Raw genomic sequence first — 17,742 nt, forward strand, 5'->3', positions numbered from 1 at the left:
ACTGACTTCCTTGTCAAGGAGCAGGGGACACAGTAGCGGGCAAGGAAGGCATTTACAAAGCAGTTCCTGGGTGTGATGACTGTACAATGGAGCAGTAGTTGTAGAATCTGCCATCTATAAATGAGAAATAGGCGGAAAGGGAGAGAGAGAGAGAGAGAGAGAGAGAGAGAGAGAGAGAGAGAGAGAGAGAGAGAGAGAGAGATTCATTGTCCCCACCCCTCCTGGGGGGATTGAACCTACAACCTGGGTATGTGCCCTGACTGGGAGTAGAACCGGTGACCTTTCGGTCCACAGGACGATGCTCCAACCAACTGAGCCGCACCAGCTAGGGCCCATGTTGTGTTCTTTGCCTCATGAAGGCACCAATAGAAAAGTAGAGGGCTGAAGAAGAGTAGGGTTAAAGTATTAATTTTTCTGATTCCTTCCCTATATCATCACTGAAGGTCAGTTCTTGGCAGGCAGCCCTCTTCACGTAAATCTTTCTGTCTTACATATGTGGAATGTAAGCAATGCATTTCCAACAGTCTCTCCCTCCCCTCACTTCTTCAGGTTTATGGATCTAAGTGTTCCCACAGTTACCGTGGTTCCCTACCCCTGGCCACGCCTGAGTATATAGCCCCTCTCCTCAAAATACCCACCTATAGACAGAATTAAAAGGAGAAATAGATAAATCCACAATCATAATGGGGAATTTTAACATACATCATTTGGTAATTTATAGAACAAATAGAAAAAATGACCGAGGATATAGATTTGAGGATATAGATTTAACAAACTTGACCTAATGGACATATATAAAACAATGTGCCACAAAACTGCAAAATACATACTCAAAAGCACATGGAACATCTATCAATGGACTATATGCTGGCCCACAGTACAGGTCTCAACAAATTGAAAAGGATGAAAATCAGACAGAGTAAGTTCTCTAACCACATTGTAACTAGGCTAGAAATCAGTTCCAAAAAGATAACTAGAGAATCACCAAATATATGGAATGTAAGCAATGTCTTCCTTCCTTCCTTCCTTCCTTCCTTCCTTCCTTCCTTCCTTCCTTCCTTCCTCCCTCCCTCCCTCCCTCCCTCCCTCCCTCCCTCCCTCCCTCCCTCCCTTCTTTCTTTCTTTCTTTCTTTCTTTCTTTCTTTCTTTCTTTCTTTCTTTCTTTCTTTCTTTCTTTCTTTCTTTCTTTCTTTCTTTCTCCTCACTCGAGTATATTTTTCCATTGATTTTCAGAGAGAGTGGAAGGAGCAGGAAAGACAGATAGAAACATCCATATGAGAGAAACACATCAACTGGTTGCCCCCTGCAACCACCCAGACTAGGGCCTGGGCCAGGGAGGAGCCTGCAACCGAGGTACATGCCCTTGACTAGAATCGAACCCAGGACCCTTTGGTCCACAAGCCTACACTCTATCCACTGAGCCAAACCAGCTAGGGCAGCAATGTGTTTCTAAAATCAGTCTTTTATTCTCCCTCTGTTTCTAATCTTGATCCTTCTCCCTCTACCTTGGTGAAGAGTGACAGAGCTCTTTCTCACATTCCCACAGATTCATACATTATCCCAGCATTGACCTATAAACCAGGAGGTCAGGGTTCCTGAACACTTTTGCTGTGCCAAGTACTTGGCCAGTCTCCTGTTAGGAAGCTCCAAGCGCTTGTACAGTCTGAAGACAAGTTCCAATCTGTGGGGTCCAAGGCAAGCTAGGAGTACTCTGCAGTCAAATTCTTCTTGTCTACACTCCTGAAAAAGTGGCAGACACAAAGGTGACCTTCAGGATTGAGACTATTATCTTTTCAGTACTTCTCAAGTTACATGTAGTCTGCTCAGTTCTGCAAAATAGAATCAACTTTAAGCACTGACATTATAGGCAATGACTGTGATCCAAGCCTTAGAGGAAACAGATGCCTAAAGATGATTGTGATCTAAACTCCTTAGACTGTCATCTGAAACCTTTCATCCACTGCCTCTTGCCTCATTTGTTTCTGCTACTTGCTCCTTCCTGCTCTCATCTCCAGCATTCTGAATGATTTGTTTTATGGAATGCCTGCCCCTTTGAGCCTGAGTCTATTTGGCTAATTCCTAGTCTTTTTTTTTTTAATATATATTTTATTGATTTTTTACAGAGAGGAAGGGGGAGGGATAGAGAGTTAGAAACATCGATCAACTGCCTCCTGCACACCCCCTACTGGGGATGTGCCCGCAACCAAGGTACATGCCCTTGACCGGAATCGAACCTGGGACCTTTCAGTCCGCAGGCCGACGCTCTATCCACTGAGCCAAACCGGTTTTGGCGCTAATTCCTAGTCTTTATCTTTCAGCTTAAATGTTGCTTCCTCCAGGAAGCCCTCCTTGATCCACAATTCCAAGACTAGATTAGTTATCCCTCCCAGTGCTCCCACAACACCCTGCATTCACCCCTGTGGTGGTTCTTGCTACTCTGTTATAACCTCCTGTTTATTTTCCATTTTCCACATGCTTAGAATTGAGCTCCTGGAGAGCAGGTCCTGGTCCTTCTTGTGTCCTTGGGCCCTAGCTGAGAGCCTGGCCCCTAGTGGAAACTCAGAGAATATTTATTGAGTGAAAGAGTTAATGAATGTGGTGTTAACATCAAGATTCATAACAGAGTCCGAGGTTGTGGTAGCTGAAATATTCCAAGTACTTCAGAGGTTATTGTCTCTGCAAGATGTTCCTCTCCATTATATTTTCCTTAAACCATTTTTCATGATTGTTAGGCAATAATTAAGGAATGAAATAATTACAGTAGTCCCCAACTCCTAGTCTCAGTTTTGCTTTCTGCAGTTTCAGTTACCCATGGTCAACCACAGTTCAAAAATATTAAATGGAAAAGTCCAGAAATAAACAATTCTAAAAATATTTTGAAAGAGAGAAACCATATTCACATAAATTTTATTACAGTATATTATTATAATTATCTATTTTAGTATTAGTTATTGTTTTTAATCTTTTACTGTGCCTAATTTGTAAATTAAACTTCATCACACATTTGTATGCATAGGAAAAACATAGCATATATAAGGTTTGGTACTATCTGCAGTTTTAGCCACTCACTAGGGGTCTTGGAATGTATTCCCCATGGATAAGGGAGAACCATTATATAGGTTATTTTCAGCTCCCTGCTACCAGGGTTTTCCTAGTTCTCAGCCCATTCTTTTTTTAAATATATTTTTATTGATTTCAGAGAGAGGGAGAGAAACATCAATGATGAAAGATAATCATTGGCTGGCTGCCTCCTGCACACCCCTAACTGGGAATCCAGCCCACAACCCAGGCATGTGCCCTTGACCGGAATCAAATCTGGGACCCTTTAGTCCACAGTCTGATGCTCCATCCACTGAGTCAAACCAGCTATGGCTCAGCCTACTCTTTAATAGGGCTATTAACCTATTATATAATTCCCACCACACCCTCTACTCTCCCTCTGATTAACTACACTTACGCTTTAGTTTATATATAATAGAATTATTTAACTTTTTTATTTAATGTGTATGCATTTAATATATGTCCTAAACAGTTCTCTCAGTCATAGCTAGTGCCTGAAGGGCAGGTGCATCATGCCTTTCTGTAAGCAGAACTTTGCACAGTACCATGAGAAAGGTGCGTCCAAGAGGAGATAACAATTGGAATTCTTTTGTGTTCAGTGGGACTGTTAAACACAAGAAAGGCCTGAGAGTATTTCATTTCCTATGAAAAAACTGCCTCCCTTCATTATTCAGCTGGCTTTATCCCCTGCACCCCAGCCATCCCAGATCCACCCAGGACCACAATGCACTGGTAGACTTTGAGCCAAGAGGCTGGAACTGTTAGGACTCAGGAACTTCTTGGATGCACCATAGGAAGGGATTCAAAGGAAGTTCAACTGAGAGATCTCCCAGATTTTCCCCCAAGACACAAAGATGATAGGTAGTATGTAGAAACACCTACAAAGGTTTTTGTTTCCCTAACTGGATCGTGACTGATACACCATAGGTAAGTACCTTACTTATTTGTTGACATGTTTATTGCCTGTGCTCCTCCCGGCCCCCACCATGTAAACTCCATGGGGCAAGGACTTTTTTTTTTTTTTACTGCCTTATCCCCTATACTATATTTCTCAAACAAGTGGATGGACTCAGGCATTGAAACAATGGGCCACTCCCAGCATCCAGGGAATAGGTGGGAGCTACTGTAGGGAAAGTGATGATTACATGGGTACAAAGTAGATGAGAATAAGGACTGACGTTTATTGGTACTAGGAAATTAGCCATTGCAATGACAAAATGACAGTGAGCTGCACAGCCAGTCTTCTTCTTTTCTTGACATCTGGGCAATTAATCATGGTCAAATCGTACCAGGTCATTGAACCTCTGGCCATCTCACACTTCTGGGTGGGACACCACGGAATCCCTGGGCCCTGAACAGAATCTTGGGGAACTGTGCAAATGGCCCAGGGGACTATCCGTCACTGGCATTGCCTCTGCTGCTCACGTCAGAGCCCTACAAAGCCTCTGTTGTGGTGGGGAATGATGCAGCTTGTATTTGATCTTGAGTATTTTCTTCAAGAGCTTAAAATCTATGCAATCATCTTCGTGTCCTAGATTTTATACCTACAAGTCAACATTGATGTCCTTGTAACCCTTGATGTCCTTAAATTTGTTGCTCCTCAGGTTAGCTTGGATCTGCCTTTGGCCACTCTTGAAGGGGACAGTCTTTAGAGTGATGCTGGCCCTGTGTTGGGGTTTGAGGGCTCCAATGCTGCAGCAGAGAAAGGAGAATGTCAGAACAACTTAGATATTTGTGATCACCCCAAAGCTCCCTTTTCACTCAGCAAGCTGGTCTCTCCTTTCCCAGTTTTCTCAGAGCCTGGCCTAAGAAAGCCCATGTCCAGAAATGATAGCACTGACCTCAGAATAAGACAGGAGAGAAGGCTTGGCACCCCTAACACTTACAAGACTCTCTGCTGTTTCTTGAAGAGACCACTTCCTTCCACAGTCAGCACACAGTCTGCAACCTGCTCTGAGAGAGGGTTTGAAAATATCACCTGTATGGAGAGTGGCTGGTTCACAATGGCTGCTCCTAGGGCCTAAACAGAGAAATCAGAAGAAAGAAAAAAGCAGAGAATTAATCTCATTCTCCAATTCACCACACTTGTGGAGGGCACTGTTCCCTAGGTCTGTTTCCTGAAGAGCTGGGCTTCCATGTCCGTGTTTTTCCAACTGTGGGTTGGAAAACCCTAAAGACTCCATAAAAAACTCTTAGACTTAATAAATGATTTTGGCAATGTAGCAGGATACAAAATTAACACCCAGAAATCTATGGCTTTTTTATACACCAATAATGAACTCACAGAAAGAGAAACTAAAAAAACAACCCCATTTGCCATTGCACCAAAAAAAAATTAAGATACCTAGGAATAAACTTATCTAAGGAGATAAAAGACCTATACTTGGAAAACTACAGGACACTGAAAAAACAGATAGAGGAAGACAAACAAATGGAAGAATATACCGTGTTCATGGATTGGTAGAATCAACATCATTAAAATGTCCATACTACCCAAAGCAATCTATAGATTTAATGCAATTCCCATTAAAATACTAATGGCATATTTCACAGACCTAGAACAAACTCTCCAAAAATTCATATGGAATAATAATAATAATAAAAGGCCCCAAATAGCTGCAGCAATCTTGAGAAAGAAGAACAAAGTTGGAGGGATCACAATACCAGATTTCAAGCTGTATTAAAAAGTATCTATTCTCAAAACTGTCTGGTACTGGCACAAGGACAGACATATAGACCAATGGAACCGAACAGAGAACCCAGAAATCAACCCAAACCATTATGCTCAATTCATATTTGACAAAGGAGGCAAGAGCATACAATGAAGTCAAGACAGTCTCTTCAATAAATGGTGTTGGGAAAATTGGACAGATACATGCAAAAAAAATGAAACTAGACCACCAACTTACACCATACACAAAAATAAACTCGAAATGGATAAAGGACTTAAACATAAGATGGGAAACCATAAAAATCTTAGGAGAATCCATAGGCAGCAAAATAGTAGGCATATGTCATAGCAATATCTTTACCGATACAGCTCCTAGTGCAATGGAAACTAAGGAGAAAATAAACAAATGGGATTACATCAAACTAAAAAGCTTCTGCACAGCAAAAGAAACCATCAACAAAACTACAAGAAAGCCCACTGCATGGGAGAACATATTTGCCAATGTTATATCCAATAAGGGTCTAATCTCCAAAATTTATAGGGAACTCATACGTTTTAACAAAAGGAAAATAAACAATCCAATAAAAAAATGGGCAAAGGACCTAAATAGACACTTTTCAAAAGTGGACATACAGAAGGCCCAGAGACATATGAAAACATGCTCAAAGTCATTAATCATTTGAGAGATGCAAATCAAAACAACAATGAGGTACCATCTCAACCCTGTCAGAATGGCTATCATCAACAAACGACAAGTGCTGGCGAGGATGCAGAGAAAAAGGAACCCTTGTGCACTGCTGGTGGGAATGCAGACTGGTGCAGCCACTGTGAAAAACAGTATGGAGTTTCCTCAAAAAATTAAAAATGGAACCCCCATTTGACCCAGTAATCACACTTCTAGGAATATAGCCCAAGAAACTAGAAACACCAATCAGAAAGGATATATGCACCCCTATGTTCATAGCAGCACAATTTACAATAGCTAAGATTTGGAATCTGCCTTAAGTGTCCATCAGCAGATGAGTGGATTATAAAACTATGGTACATCTACACAATGGAATACTATGCTGCCATATATATATATATATATATATATATATATATATATATATATATGAACTCTTACCATTCGCAACAGCATGGATGAACATGGAGAGCATTATGCTAAGCGAAATAAGCCAGTTGAAGAAAGATAAATATCACATGATCTCCCTCATTTGTGGGATTTAATGAACAACATCAACTGATGAACAAAAATAGATTCAGAGACAGAGAAGCATTGAACAGACTGTCAAACTTCAGAGGGAAGGCAGAGGAGGGTGGGGAGTGGAGTGGGGTAAGAGATCAACCAAAGGACTTGTATGCATGCATATAAGCATAACCAATGGACACAGACACTAGGCGGGTTAGGGCGTGTGCTGGGGGGTGGGGGTGGCTGGGGAGAGGTCAATGGGAGAAAAAGGAGACATATGTAATACTATATGTAACTAGAAGCCCGGTGCACGAAATTCGTGCACGGCGGGGGGTTGTCCCTCAGCCCAGCCTGTACCCTCTCCAATCTGGGACTCCTGGAGGGATGTCCGACTGCCCGTTTAGGCCCGATCCTAGTGGGATCGGGCCTAAACGGGCAGTCGGACATCCCTCTCACAATCCAGGACTGCTGGCTCCCAACTGCTTGCCTGCCTGCCTTCCTGATTGCCCCTAACCGCTTCTGCCTGCCAGCCTGATCACCCCCTAACCACTCTGCTGCCAGCCTGTTTGCCCCCAACTTCCCTCCTCCGCCGGCCTGGTCACCCCTAACTGCCCTCTCCTGCAGGGTTGATCACCTCCAACTGCCCTCCCTTGCAAGCCTGGTCCCTCTCAACTGCCCTCCCTTGCAGGCTTGGTCCCTCACAACTGCCCTCCCTTGCAGGCTGGGTGCCTCCCAACTGCCCTCTCCTGCTGGCCATCTTGTAGTGGCCATCTTGTGTCCACATGGGGGCAGGATCTTTGACCACATGGGGGCAGCTATATTGTGTGTTGCAGTGATGACCAGTCTGTATATTACTCTTTTATTAGATAGGATAGAGGCCTGGTGCACGGGTGGGGGCCAGCTGGTTTGCCCTGAAGGGTGTCCTGGATCAGGCTGGGGGTTCCCTTGGGGTGTGGGGCGGCCTGAGCAAGGGGCCTGTGGTGGTTTGCAGGCCGGCCACGCCCCCTGGCAACCCAAGGGGAGGCCCTGGTATCTGGAATTTATTTTCCTTCTACAATTGAAACTTTGTAGCCTGGAGCGAAGCCAAGCCTGCTGCTCCCTCTGGGGTGGCAGCCATCTCTGTGGCAGTTAATTCACCTTCTACAATTGAAACTTTGTAGCCTTAAGCGGGTGAGCCCGGCCAGGGTGTGCGGAAAGCTTTGCTTCCCCTGTTGCCGCCGGCAACCCTGGCCTGCTCTCTCAAGCTCCATTCTGCCGCCATTTGTTTGAATTTGTTTACCTTCTATAATTGAAACTTTGTAGCTTGAGTGGAGGCTTAGGCCTGCAACGGCTATGGAAAGCTTGGCTTGCTCTGTTACCTGGGAAACCTTGCTCACTGTGGCTGTAGCCATCTTGGATTGGGGTTAATTTGCATACTCGCCCTGATTGGCTGGTGGGCGTGGCTTGGCTGGTGGGCGTGGCCTATGTAGCGGAGTGATGGTTAATTTGCATATTACCAGTTTATTAGAGAGGATACTTTAAACAATAAAGAATTTTTTAAAAAGAGAATATTCTTTGGCAGTTTTTGTTTGTTTCTTCTGATTACAATTCTACCCCATCTCTTTCTTCCCTTTTATCATAACTGGCTCATTCTTTTCACATGAAGAGCTCATTCAGGGCTGTAGCGACAAGGAAGTAGCTTCAAGAAACCTAGAAGCACTTTTGGAAACCCTCCCGAGGCTAGGCTTGCCAGATGCACGCTGTGGATGGCACCACAGGCTCATGTGGCAGGGTCCAGGAAGCTGCTTGGCTTTGGTGAGGCAGCAATGGAAGGAAGGGACCCGTGACATATTCCCACTCAGAGGATCACAGGCCGTCAGAACAGGACGTGTCCTCAGCGGCCATCTTTTCTAATCCTCTTAATGACAGTTCAAGAAGCAGAGGCCCAGGGGTTTGTCCAAGGATGCACAGTCAGGAAATGGCAAATCAAACCTAAGCTGACCTTCAGGCAGTGCTCTCCCCCTTCTCAGGTCCCTTCCAATTGAGCTCATATTGACCTTGGGGAAGGCCAGCAGTGGGAAGTGGCACAAGAGAGGGACCTCTCCATGGCAGCTGCTTAAGGTCCACCCACAAGGCATCAAAAGGTGCAAGAGGATGGAAACATCACCCAGTGTTTTCAGATAAATCTCCCAATCCAGGGGGGAAGTGCCCGGAAGCACCAGAAGAGGCAGAGGAAGAGGGGCTGCTTTTCTGAGCAGACTCTCAGAGGGCTCCTCCCACTCCCAGCTAGTCCCAAGGAACCCCCAGGTCACTTCCTGGGCTCTTGCTTACATTAATTATGATGGCAGGATACACTAAGGTGATGATCTTGTTCACCAGGATCTTCTCGGGACAGCTCTTCTCTTCTACCAGCGCACTGATGCGAATCAGCTTGTCTGTTGACAGGTGCTGGCTGTACTGGGAGTAGGAGATTTGACAGCGATGGGTCTTTGCTGGGGAGAGAACACAAGGATGAGGTGAGACTGCTGTGGAAATCAGCTGGACCTGGTGGATATGGGGACCCTTATATAGAAAGGAGGAAGCCAACAGGTACTGAGCCCCAGTGAAGCAGGTACCAGGTTTTCAGATGGAGAGCCTGGGAAGTGAAATAGACAGACCACAGACACCCACATAGACAGACCACAGACGCCCACTTGCCAGCATTCCCAGCAATTGCCCAAGGTTATTCTGCTCATAAATGGGTGAGCTGAGGTTCTAAGTTTTGGATGACTCCAAAGCTCAGGTTTTCTCCACTAAGCCAGGCTACTGTCCTTGAAGGAAGGGTAGAAGGAAGAAGAGGAGACTGGAGGCAGAGGCAGAGGGAAGGAGATAAGGGAAGAAGAAGAGGAATCTGTGCTGAGGAGACACCAGGAAGATGGTGTCACAGGGAAGCTCCAGAACCCTTGTTAGCTAGCTTGACCCCAGTGGTATTTCCATAACCCATCTGTGTACAGAGTCCCCATGCCCACACCCAGAGCCCATACCTTCTTCAGAAAAGAGACTGATGAAGGCTGTGTCCTGCCAGAACGGAGGCAGGGGGCTGCCATTATGCAGCAGAGACTGAGCACTCAGGTTCACTTTGAGGTCTTTGAACTGGAGCGACATGTTGATGGCCAGCAGGACAAACTTTATGTCCTGGCCCATGTTGGGCAGGTCGAGCAGCTGTAATTCCAGGGAGACCTGGATAATATCACAGGGCCGGAGGGGAGGTGAATTCAGCCTCCGAGGCATGGGGCTGAAAGGTTTTGAGTCTGCTTGGTAGTGGCCGTGGGACTTGCCCATCTTCAGCTTCTGAAGAGCCTTCAGAAACACCTGTCTCTCCTGGGGAGAACCTGGGAGGGCAGAGAGAGCACCAGCTATGGGTCAGCGGTTAGGCCATGGCTGAACATCCTTCCCAACAGCCATACCAACACTGCCAGGTTGTTCAAACCTTCGTTTCCAACAACAAACACTCCCTACAGTTTATCAGGTGCTTTCTAAGTGCCAGGCTCTGCTGAGCACTTCACTCCTTTCATCCTTACATCAACCATGAGAGAGAGATATTATTATTCTTCCATACACAGATGTGGAAAAGGGGGCTTAGAAAGGTCATGTCAGTTGCCCAAATCTCACAACTTGCTGGGGGCAGAGTCCAGGTAGAAACCAAATCCGCCTGAATAAAAGAATCTGTGCTCATGACCAATAGACTATACCATGGGGAAGACGAAGGCCCACAAATGTGGAGAATAAACCTCTTAAAGACAACAGGGCATGATTTGATTTCTGTTCCAGCACTACATTATTAGTCAGGTGTAGACTACCTGGATATTGAGAGATGAGAAACCACAGTGAAAAAAATAAGAGGAAATTCAGTCAAGCTGAGTTCCCAGAGCACCCAGATCTCAGTCCTAGGGAGGCTTGGTGGCCGGGAAGTGCAGGGGTACTCACCGTGCTTCCCTAATAATCCCAGCAGCTGCCTTCACTGAACTCTTACTGTCGCCAGGGCCCCGCTTTACCCCCTTAGTGCATCCCCACAAGCTCCCAGGCAGAGGCCACTTGCGTCCCCCTGCTCTGGAGTTTGTTCTAAGCCCTATTTCATGCAGAAGAGAATCTGGAGACACTGGCTTCAGCTTCAGGAAGAGTGGACCCAGGGAGATGTGGATCAGATTTATCTCATCTGTGGTTTGCTCCACCTTCAGGTCTTGTCAGGCTGGGTGGGAGGAGACAGAATACTGCCTGGCTGAGCAGCACACTCAGGCCCACTGGAATGTAGCTCCACATCCCCCAAGTTCACAGGGAACCCTGTGGACCTTGTAGCAGATGCTGCCCATGCCCCACCCACATTGCCTTGGCACTTGCCATTGCAGTGCCCATGCGCCCTAATTTCAGATTCTAGCATCTGCTACTACTCTCTGCCTGAGGCTTTCTCTGCCCCTGCCTGGGGCAGACCAAAAGTGCTAGAGAATTTACCCCCCAGCCCCTGGCCGAAAGGACTTGGTGGATAAATAGTAGCCCCTTGCCTCTTGGGTGGGATAAATCTAGGGCAGCGATTTTCAACCTGTGTGCCCCAAGAATTTTTAAAACATGCAATATGTGACTATTTAGTCAGGGGCACTGACCTCCTTTCCCTTAGACTGTCAAATAAAAAATGACAACAGCCAACACAACAATAGGCACCTGGTGTGAATGAATCAAAATTATACATTTTTTTGTCAGATCAGCAAAATATATCTCTTTGGTGTGCTGCAGAATTTTAGTAATTAGTGTATGTGTGCCATGAGATGAATAAGATAGACAATCACTGACCCTGGATGTTGTCCTACACTTTACGCTGAATCCCTGATAGGGTGGCCAGATTTAGCAAATAAAAATACAGGGCCATTTAATTTGAATTTCAGATTAACAACAAATAATTGGAGACATGGTTAGACTAGAGCAGTATTCATCCTGTATTTTCCCTGGCAACCCCACTGGCAGAGCTCCCCAGACGGCCTGAGCTCCTGCTGCACACGTGCCAACAGGCTTGATGGGGTCCCCTGCACTGGCTCCCTCCCCTTCCCTGTCTCCCTTGCTCACGCTCCTTCCTTCCAGTAGTTCCCGGATAGCCTCACAGATAAACCGCTTGTACTTGAATCCTTGCCTCAGGATCTGTTTCTGGGCACCCCAACCAAGATAACCCAGAGGGGGTGGGGGTGGGGAGGGGATGGACGGTATTATTGTGTAGCCCTTTCCTAGGTTTGGATTTTGGAGATTCTCTATGTTTGCCCCAAAGGCCCACATAGACAGACCACAGACACCCACTTGCCAGCATTCCCAGCAATTGCTCAGCTACCCCCCTCTCCCACCCTCCACACATTCCTGATCCGTCCTACTCAGATCCTGCCCCTCACCCTGCTTCTGCCCCTCATGGGCTGGATATTTTTGCTTGGCTCCCTAGTGATTGAACCTGGTGATTGGTCTTCCTCAATTTCCAGGAATTAGTCCACAGCTGGCTAATTTAGCTGCCCCTTTGCCCCTGCTGGCTTGGATAAGAAGCCCCTGTCAGGTCTCCCACCTCTCCAAATCATCTTCTGCAGGGCGGGTGCAAGAGTGAGCATATGGCCTTATATCAGCCTCCGTGCTGACTGGTGGTCTGATTTGTCCTCCAAACACCCAATAAAACACAGTAAATTAAACAATACATTAAAGAAAATTAATTTAATTAATAAGCGTTTCTTTACTAAATGCCCCCATCTTCAGTGGGAGGCTGATTTTGGGGGAAGGCAGGGGTGAGGAATTCATATACTGTTGATGAGATGCCTGTCAATGGCTCTATAGTCAATGTGAACATCTGTGGGAAAGTGCTCACTGGCCAGTGGGATGGGGGGTGGGGGGCATGAGGAAGTGAGGCAGTGGGGATGCCTGAACTGGGAACTCAAAACTGAAGGGCTAAGGAGACTGGACCGGGGTCCTGCCCCACAGACACCCTCTGTTCCCCAGAGGCCTGTTCCAGCTGGCTGAGGGGACCCCTGGGGTAGAGGGAAGGTGCCCACAGGACCTGGACTCTGAGGGGGCTGGCATAGTCATACCTTCTTCATACTTGTAGCTCTCCGTGATGTCATCCCGTTCATCACTGCGGATGCTCTTGGTGCTGATAAAATTGCCCACAGAATTCGTGTCCCGGTGAAGCCTCTGCTCCTTTCCTCCATGGACGAGCCAGGACACACAGTCGGCATTCACCATGGAAAAGACAAAGGTCGTGTCGTAGTTCAGATCCACCTCTCCCTCTTTGATGGCTCTGACGGAGGCAGGGCCACAGCAGAACATGCCTGGAGGAGAACAAAAGAGCCACGAGGGGCCGTTGCAGGGACAGGCGGGGCCAAGGGCTGTTTCCGTGGGAGTGGGTTCTGCCTTTCCCGCGGAGAGCCTCACCATTGCTCCTCTCCTGAGGCGTGGAGTCCAGCACCTGCCAGCCTCCGTATCCGGGAGGGAGGTCCTTTCGGGCCATCCAGCACTCATTCCAGACATGGAAATTCCTGAGGGAGAAGCCACAGGAGCCAGTGTCAAATAAGCGAAGGGCAAGTTCATAGTGCTTGTGTTCCTTCTGGAGGGAGGCGGGGACGATGAGTGGGTGCACTGACCGATAGAAAGACAGACTTAGCACACCCAGGCCTTCAGACCTCTGTGGGTGGGTAGTGATGGCTCTTCCTCCTGTGAGCCCAGCCTGCCCTGCAAGGAGCTTTCCTCTGTTGGAGACTAGAGAATGAAGGCTTCCAGCGCCGACTGAAGTTAAAAACCTGCTCTCTCTCTCTCTCTCTCAGAAAGTCCTTGTGCCGTTTCCTGTGTGTGCTGCGGACTCAGAGGCAATCATGGTCTTTGTGTCTGGAGGTGAGACTTCCGGTCCTCCCGCAGCCCAGGCTGAGTATTAAATGAAGGAGGCGGCCAAGAGGAAAACGTCACCCAGGACAGGGAGCTCTTGTGATGTTTAGATTCTAAACTCAAAATCTTTGTTGTTGTTGTTGTTGAGCTGTGACCTAGCCTTTGGGTTGGGGATACTGAGCCGTTGGGCTGGTGAAAGTGGGGGTGGGGGGAACATGAGAGGGTATCAGACTCACTTCTTCTGGTGGGGTTCGCCCTACAAAGAGAACAAGAAGCTGTCTCTCACCAGACAGTGTCCTTCTTATTCTCCAAAATCCTGCCCGTGTTGTCGTAGTACTCATCTATGATCAGGTTCCCGTCTGTGTCGTGGCCAGAGTCAAAGTTGGTGATCACGCGGGTGGGGATCCCCAGGCACCTCATCACTGCAAAAAGGGCAGAAAATCTTTTGGGGTTGTGAATTCAGGAGCTCTATGGCTTCCTGGAGTTAGGGCCCTGGGCTCAGGGAAATCATTCATTTAGCGCCTTCAGGACCAAGCAGGAGCTGTCTGGGGTACTGGGTTGGTGACGCCGCCAACCTTCCTCCCCGTCCTCCTGAGCTCCTCTTCCTGGTGCTCACAGAAAACACTACGTGCAAAGGTGCAAGCTGCTTCAACAAGCTCTGCCAGGACCAACAGAAAGTCTAGGGAGTCCTGGGTTCCCCTGCCGGGGCCAGCAGGGCGGGGCAGGCACGCCTCTTTGGCAAGACTCCGTGGCCTGACTCAGTCTCACTTCTCTCCTGGCCATACATTTCCACCTCCAAACCAAATACCTGGAAAGTTTTCCTTTCTATGATAGAGATTGTTGGCTGAGGACATCAGATTCTTAGGCAAGGAGTCCTGTGGTTTGGACTCCCCCTTTTCTATGGGTGTATTGTCCTGGCAGCTTCTCAAAGAAAGCATCACAGATCCAGCCAGAGGGAAGGAAACTGTGTAACAGGAGCCTGGAAAAGGGAGGCTGTGCCTGGTGGAGCAATTCCGGAAAAGAGGTAGAATTGTTATCTTTACTCCAGAAGGTGCATCTCTTCCCTTTGCCAACCAACTTCTTTTCTTTGTCCTCTGCTCTATTTCTCCCACTCTGCATTCTTTTAAGAGCAGCAATATCTCCCAGCCCATCCTACCACCAATGCCCTGGGGATCCCTGTCCCCTAAAGTCCAACTGTGAAGTAATAATAATGGTATCTACCAGCAGGCATGGTGCTGTTTTACATACATTATGCTCAGGACTATTGTACCTGGAAGCTGATGTTATTATCCCCATTTTGAGCATGAGGAATCAGAGGCTAAGAAAAGTTTGCTTACCTTGACCAAAGTCACACAGCTAAGAAGTGGCAGAGCTATCCCTCAAATCCTGGTTTTACTGCTAAGCTTGTATTCAATTCTGAGTTCACCTCCCAGTATTATGCAAACAGTTCAGCATTCTAGTATTTTCACATTGTTACACATCCCAAGCACTTTCCTATGTCATCAAATATTTGGCAAAAGCAAGATTTCTAGTGGTGGTTTTTTTTAGATATTTGGTTGGTTTCCATTTTTTTCCCCCTGTTGTAAATAATGCTGTGATGAACATCTTTACAAATCAATCTTTTTTCCTCCCTTGGGACAGATTCCAGGAGATAAAATGACAGTCAAAAAATATAGATAGTGGCTATTGGAAGATGGCTGCCAACGGAAAGGCAGACTGCAAAATAGTGTGTGAGTGAGAGAATGAAAGGAGAGTGTGTGGACGTACAGGGAGTGTATATTTGTGGGTGAGGGACAGCTAGACTCCAAGGGACTGTTGGGGACTGCCGGACCAGGCTCCCCTGACGGGGCAGCCTCCACTGCTGCTGAAATCTCTCCCGGAGTGACCGGCTCTGCCGCGGAGACCACGCCATCTTGAAAGGGAGATGGGGCTGTTATCGGAAGCCTATACATCCCGGGACTCTACAACCACAACACCCAGGGAACAGCTGCGAGCCCAGAAACACTGGATCTCAAAAAGCTGGGATAGCAATACTTATATCTGACAAATTAGATCTCAAAGTAAAGGGCATAACAAGAGATAAGGAAGGCCACTTCATAACACTAAAGGGAGCAATCCAACAAGAAGAAATAACTCTGGTAACCATATATGCACCAAATACATAAAAAAAAAAACTTCTGGAGGATATCAAGGGAGAGATTGACAGCAATACAGTCATAGTAGGGGACTTTAATATCCCACTATCACCATTGGACAAATCGTCTAAACAAAAAAGTCAGCAAAGAAACATCAATCCTAAATGACTCACTAGATCAGATGGAATTAATTGACATCTTCAGAACATTTCACCCCAAAGCCACAGAATATACATTCTTCCCAAGTGTACATGGGTCATTTTCAAAGATAGACCATATATTGGATCACAAAGTCTCTTCAAATTCAAGAAGATAGAAATCATATCAAGTATCTTCTCAGATCACAATGGCATAAAACCAGAAATCAACTACAATAAAAACAATAAAAAAAATCAAACACCTTGAGGCTAAATAGCATGCTATTAAACAATGACTGGGTTACCAGAGAGATCAAAGAAGAAATAAAAAGCATCATGGCAACAAATGACAATGAAAACACAACAATCCAAAATCTATGGGACACAGCGAAAGCAGTCTTGAGAGGGAAGTTCATAGCTCTACAAGCCTACTGCAAAAAAACAAGAAATAATGATAATAAATTACCTAACCCTACAACTCAAAAAGTTAGAAAGAGAGCAACAAGAAAAGCCCATAAGCAGAAGGAAGGAAACAATAAAGATCAGAGAGGAGATAAACAAAATAGAGACACCCTCCCCCCAAAAAACAAAAACAAAAAAACAATACAAAAGATCAACAAAACCAAGAGCTGGTTCTTTGAAAAGATAAACAAGATTGATGAACCTCGAGTCAGGCTCACCAAGAAGCAAAGAGAGAGGACCCAAATAAACAAAAACAGAAATGAAAGAGGTGAAATAACAACCGATTCCACAGAAATACAAACGATTATGAAAAAATACTATGAACAACTCTATTCCAACAAAATGGACAACCTAGATGAAATGGACATATTCTTAGAAAAATACAAGCTCCCCAAACTTAACCAAGAAGAATTAAAAAACCTGAATAAGTCGATAACTACTGAAGAAATTGAAACAGTGCTCAAAAATCTTCTAGCCAACAAAAGCCCTGGTCTGGACAGCTTTACAGGGGAGTTCTACCAAGCATTCAAAGAAGAACTAAAACCTATCCCCCTCAGACTATTTCAAAAAATTAAAGAGGAAGGCACACTTCCAAGCTCTTTCTATGAAGCCAGCATTACCCTAATCCCAAAACCAGATAAAGACACCACACAAAAAAGAGAACTACAGGCCAATATCCTTGATGAACATAGATGCTAAAATCCTCAACAAAATTCTAGCAAATCAGATCCAGCATTACATTAGAAAGATCATACACCATGACCAAGTGAGATTTATTCCAGGGATGCAAAGATAGTACAATATCTGCAAATCAATAAATGTGATACGTCACATAAACAAACTGAGAGACAAAAATCTCATAATCATATCAATTGATGCAGAAAAAGCATGACAAAATCCAACACCCTTTCTTGATTAAAACTCTCAGCAAAGTGGGAATAGAAGGATCATACCTCAACATAATAAAAGCCCTATATGACAAACCTACAGCCAACATCATACTTAATGGGCAAAAACTAAACCCATTTCCTCTAAGAACAGGAACAAGACAAGGATGCCCACTTTCACCACTACTGTTTGACATAGTACTAGAAGTACTAGCCATAGCGATCAGACAAGAAGAAGAAATAAAAGGCATCCAAATTGGAAAAGAAGAAGTAAAACTGTCCTTATTTGCAGATGACATGATACTATACATAGAACACCCCAAAGACTCCGTCAAAAAACTAC

At 45.7% G+C, this 17,742-nt stretch overlaps 1 protein-coding gene across 1 annotated transcript in view; it reads right to left on the reverse strand.

Moving 5' to 3' along the window:
* Positions 1-1,700: 1,700 nt before the first annotated feature.
* TGM5 (transglutaminase 5) overlaps positions 1,701-17,742 on the reverse strand; it is a gene marked incomplete at both ends in the record, with an annotated part of 39,505 nt that continues 23,463 nt past the window's right edge. The window contains 8 exons of the mRNA XM_079768983.1: positions 1,701-1,740; positions 4,609-4,752; positions 4,947-5,080; positions 9,234-9,394; positions 9,926-10,273; positions 12,989-13,228; positions 13,332-13,435; positions 14,065-14,200. Coding sequence (XP_079625109.1) covers positions 1,701-1,740; positions 4,609-4,752; positions 4,947-5,080; positions 9,234-9,394; positions 9,926-10,273; positions 12,989-13,228; positions 13,332-13,435; positions 14,065-14,200 — 1,307 coding nt within the window. The remainder of the gene's footprint in view (positions 1,741-4,608; positions 4,753-4,946; positions 5,081-9,233; positions 9,395-9,925; positions 10,274-12,988; positions 13,229-13,331; positions 13,436-14,064; positions 14,201-17,742) is intronic.

Source organism: Cnephaeus nilssonii, assembly GCF_951640355.1.
Source record: "Cnephaeus nilssonii genome assembly, chromosome: 4".
NCBI lineage: Eukaryota > Metazoa > Chordata > Mammalia > Chiroptera > Vespertilionidae > Cnephaeus > Cnephaeus nilssonii.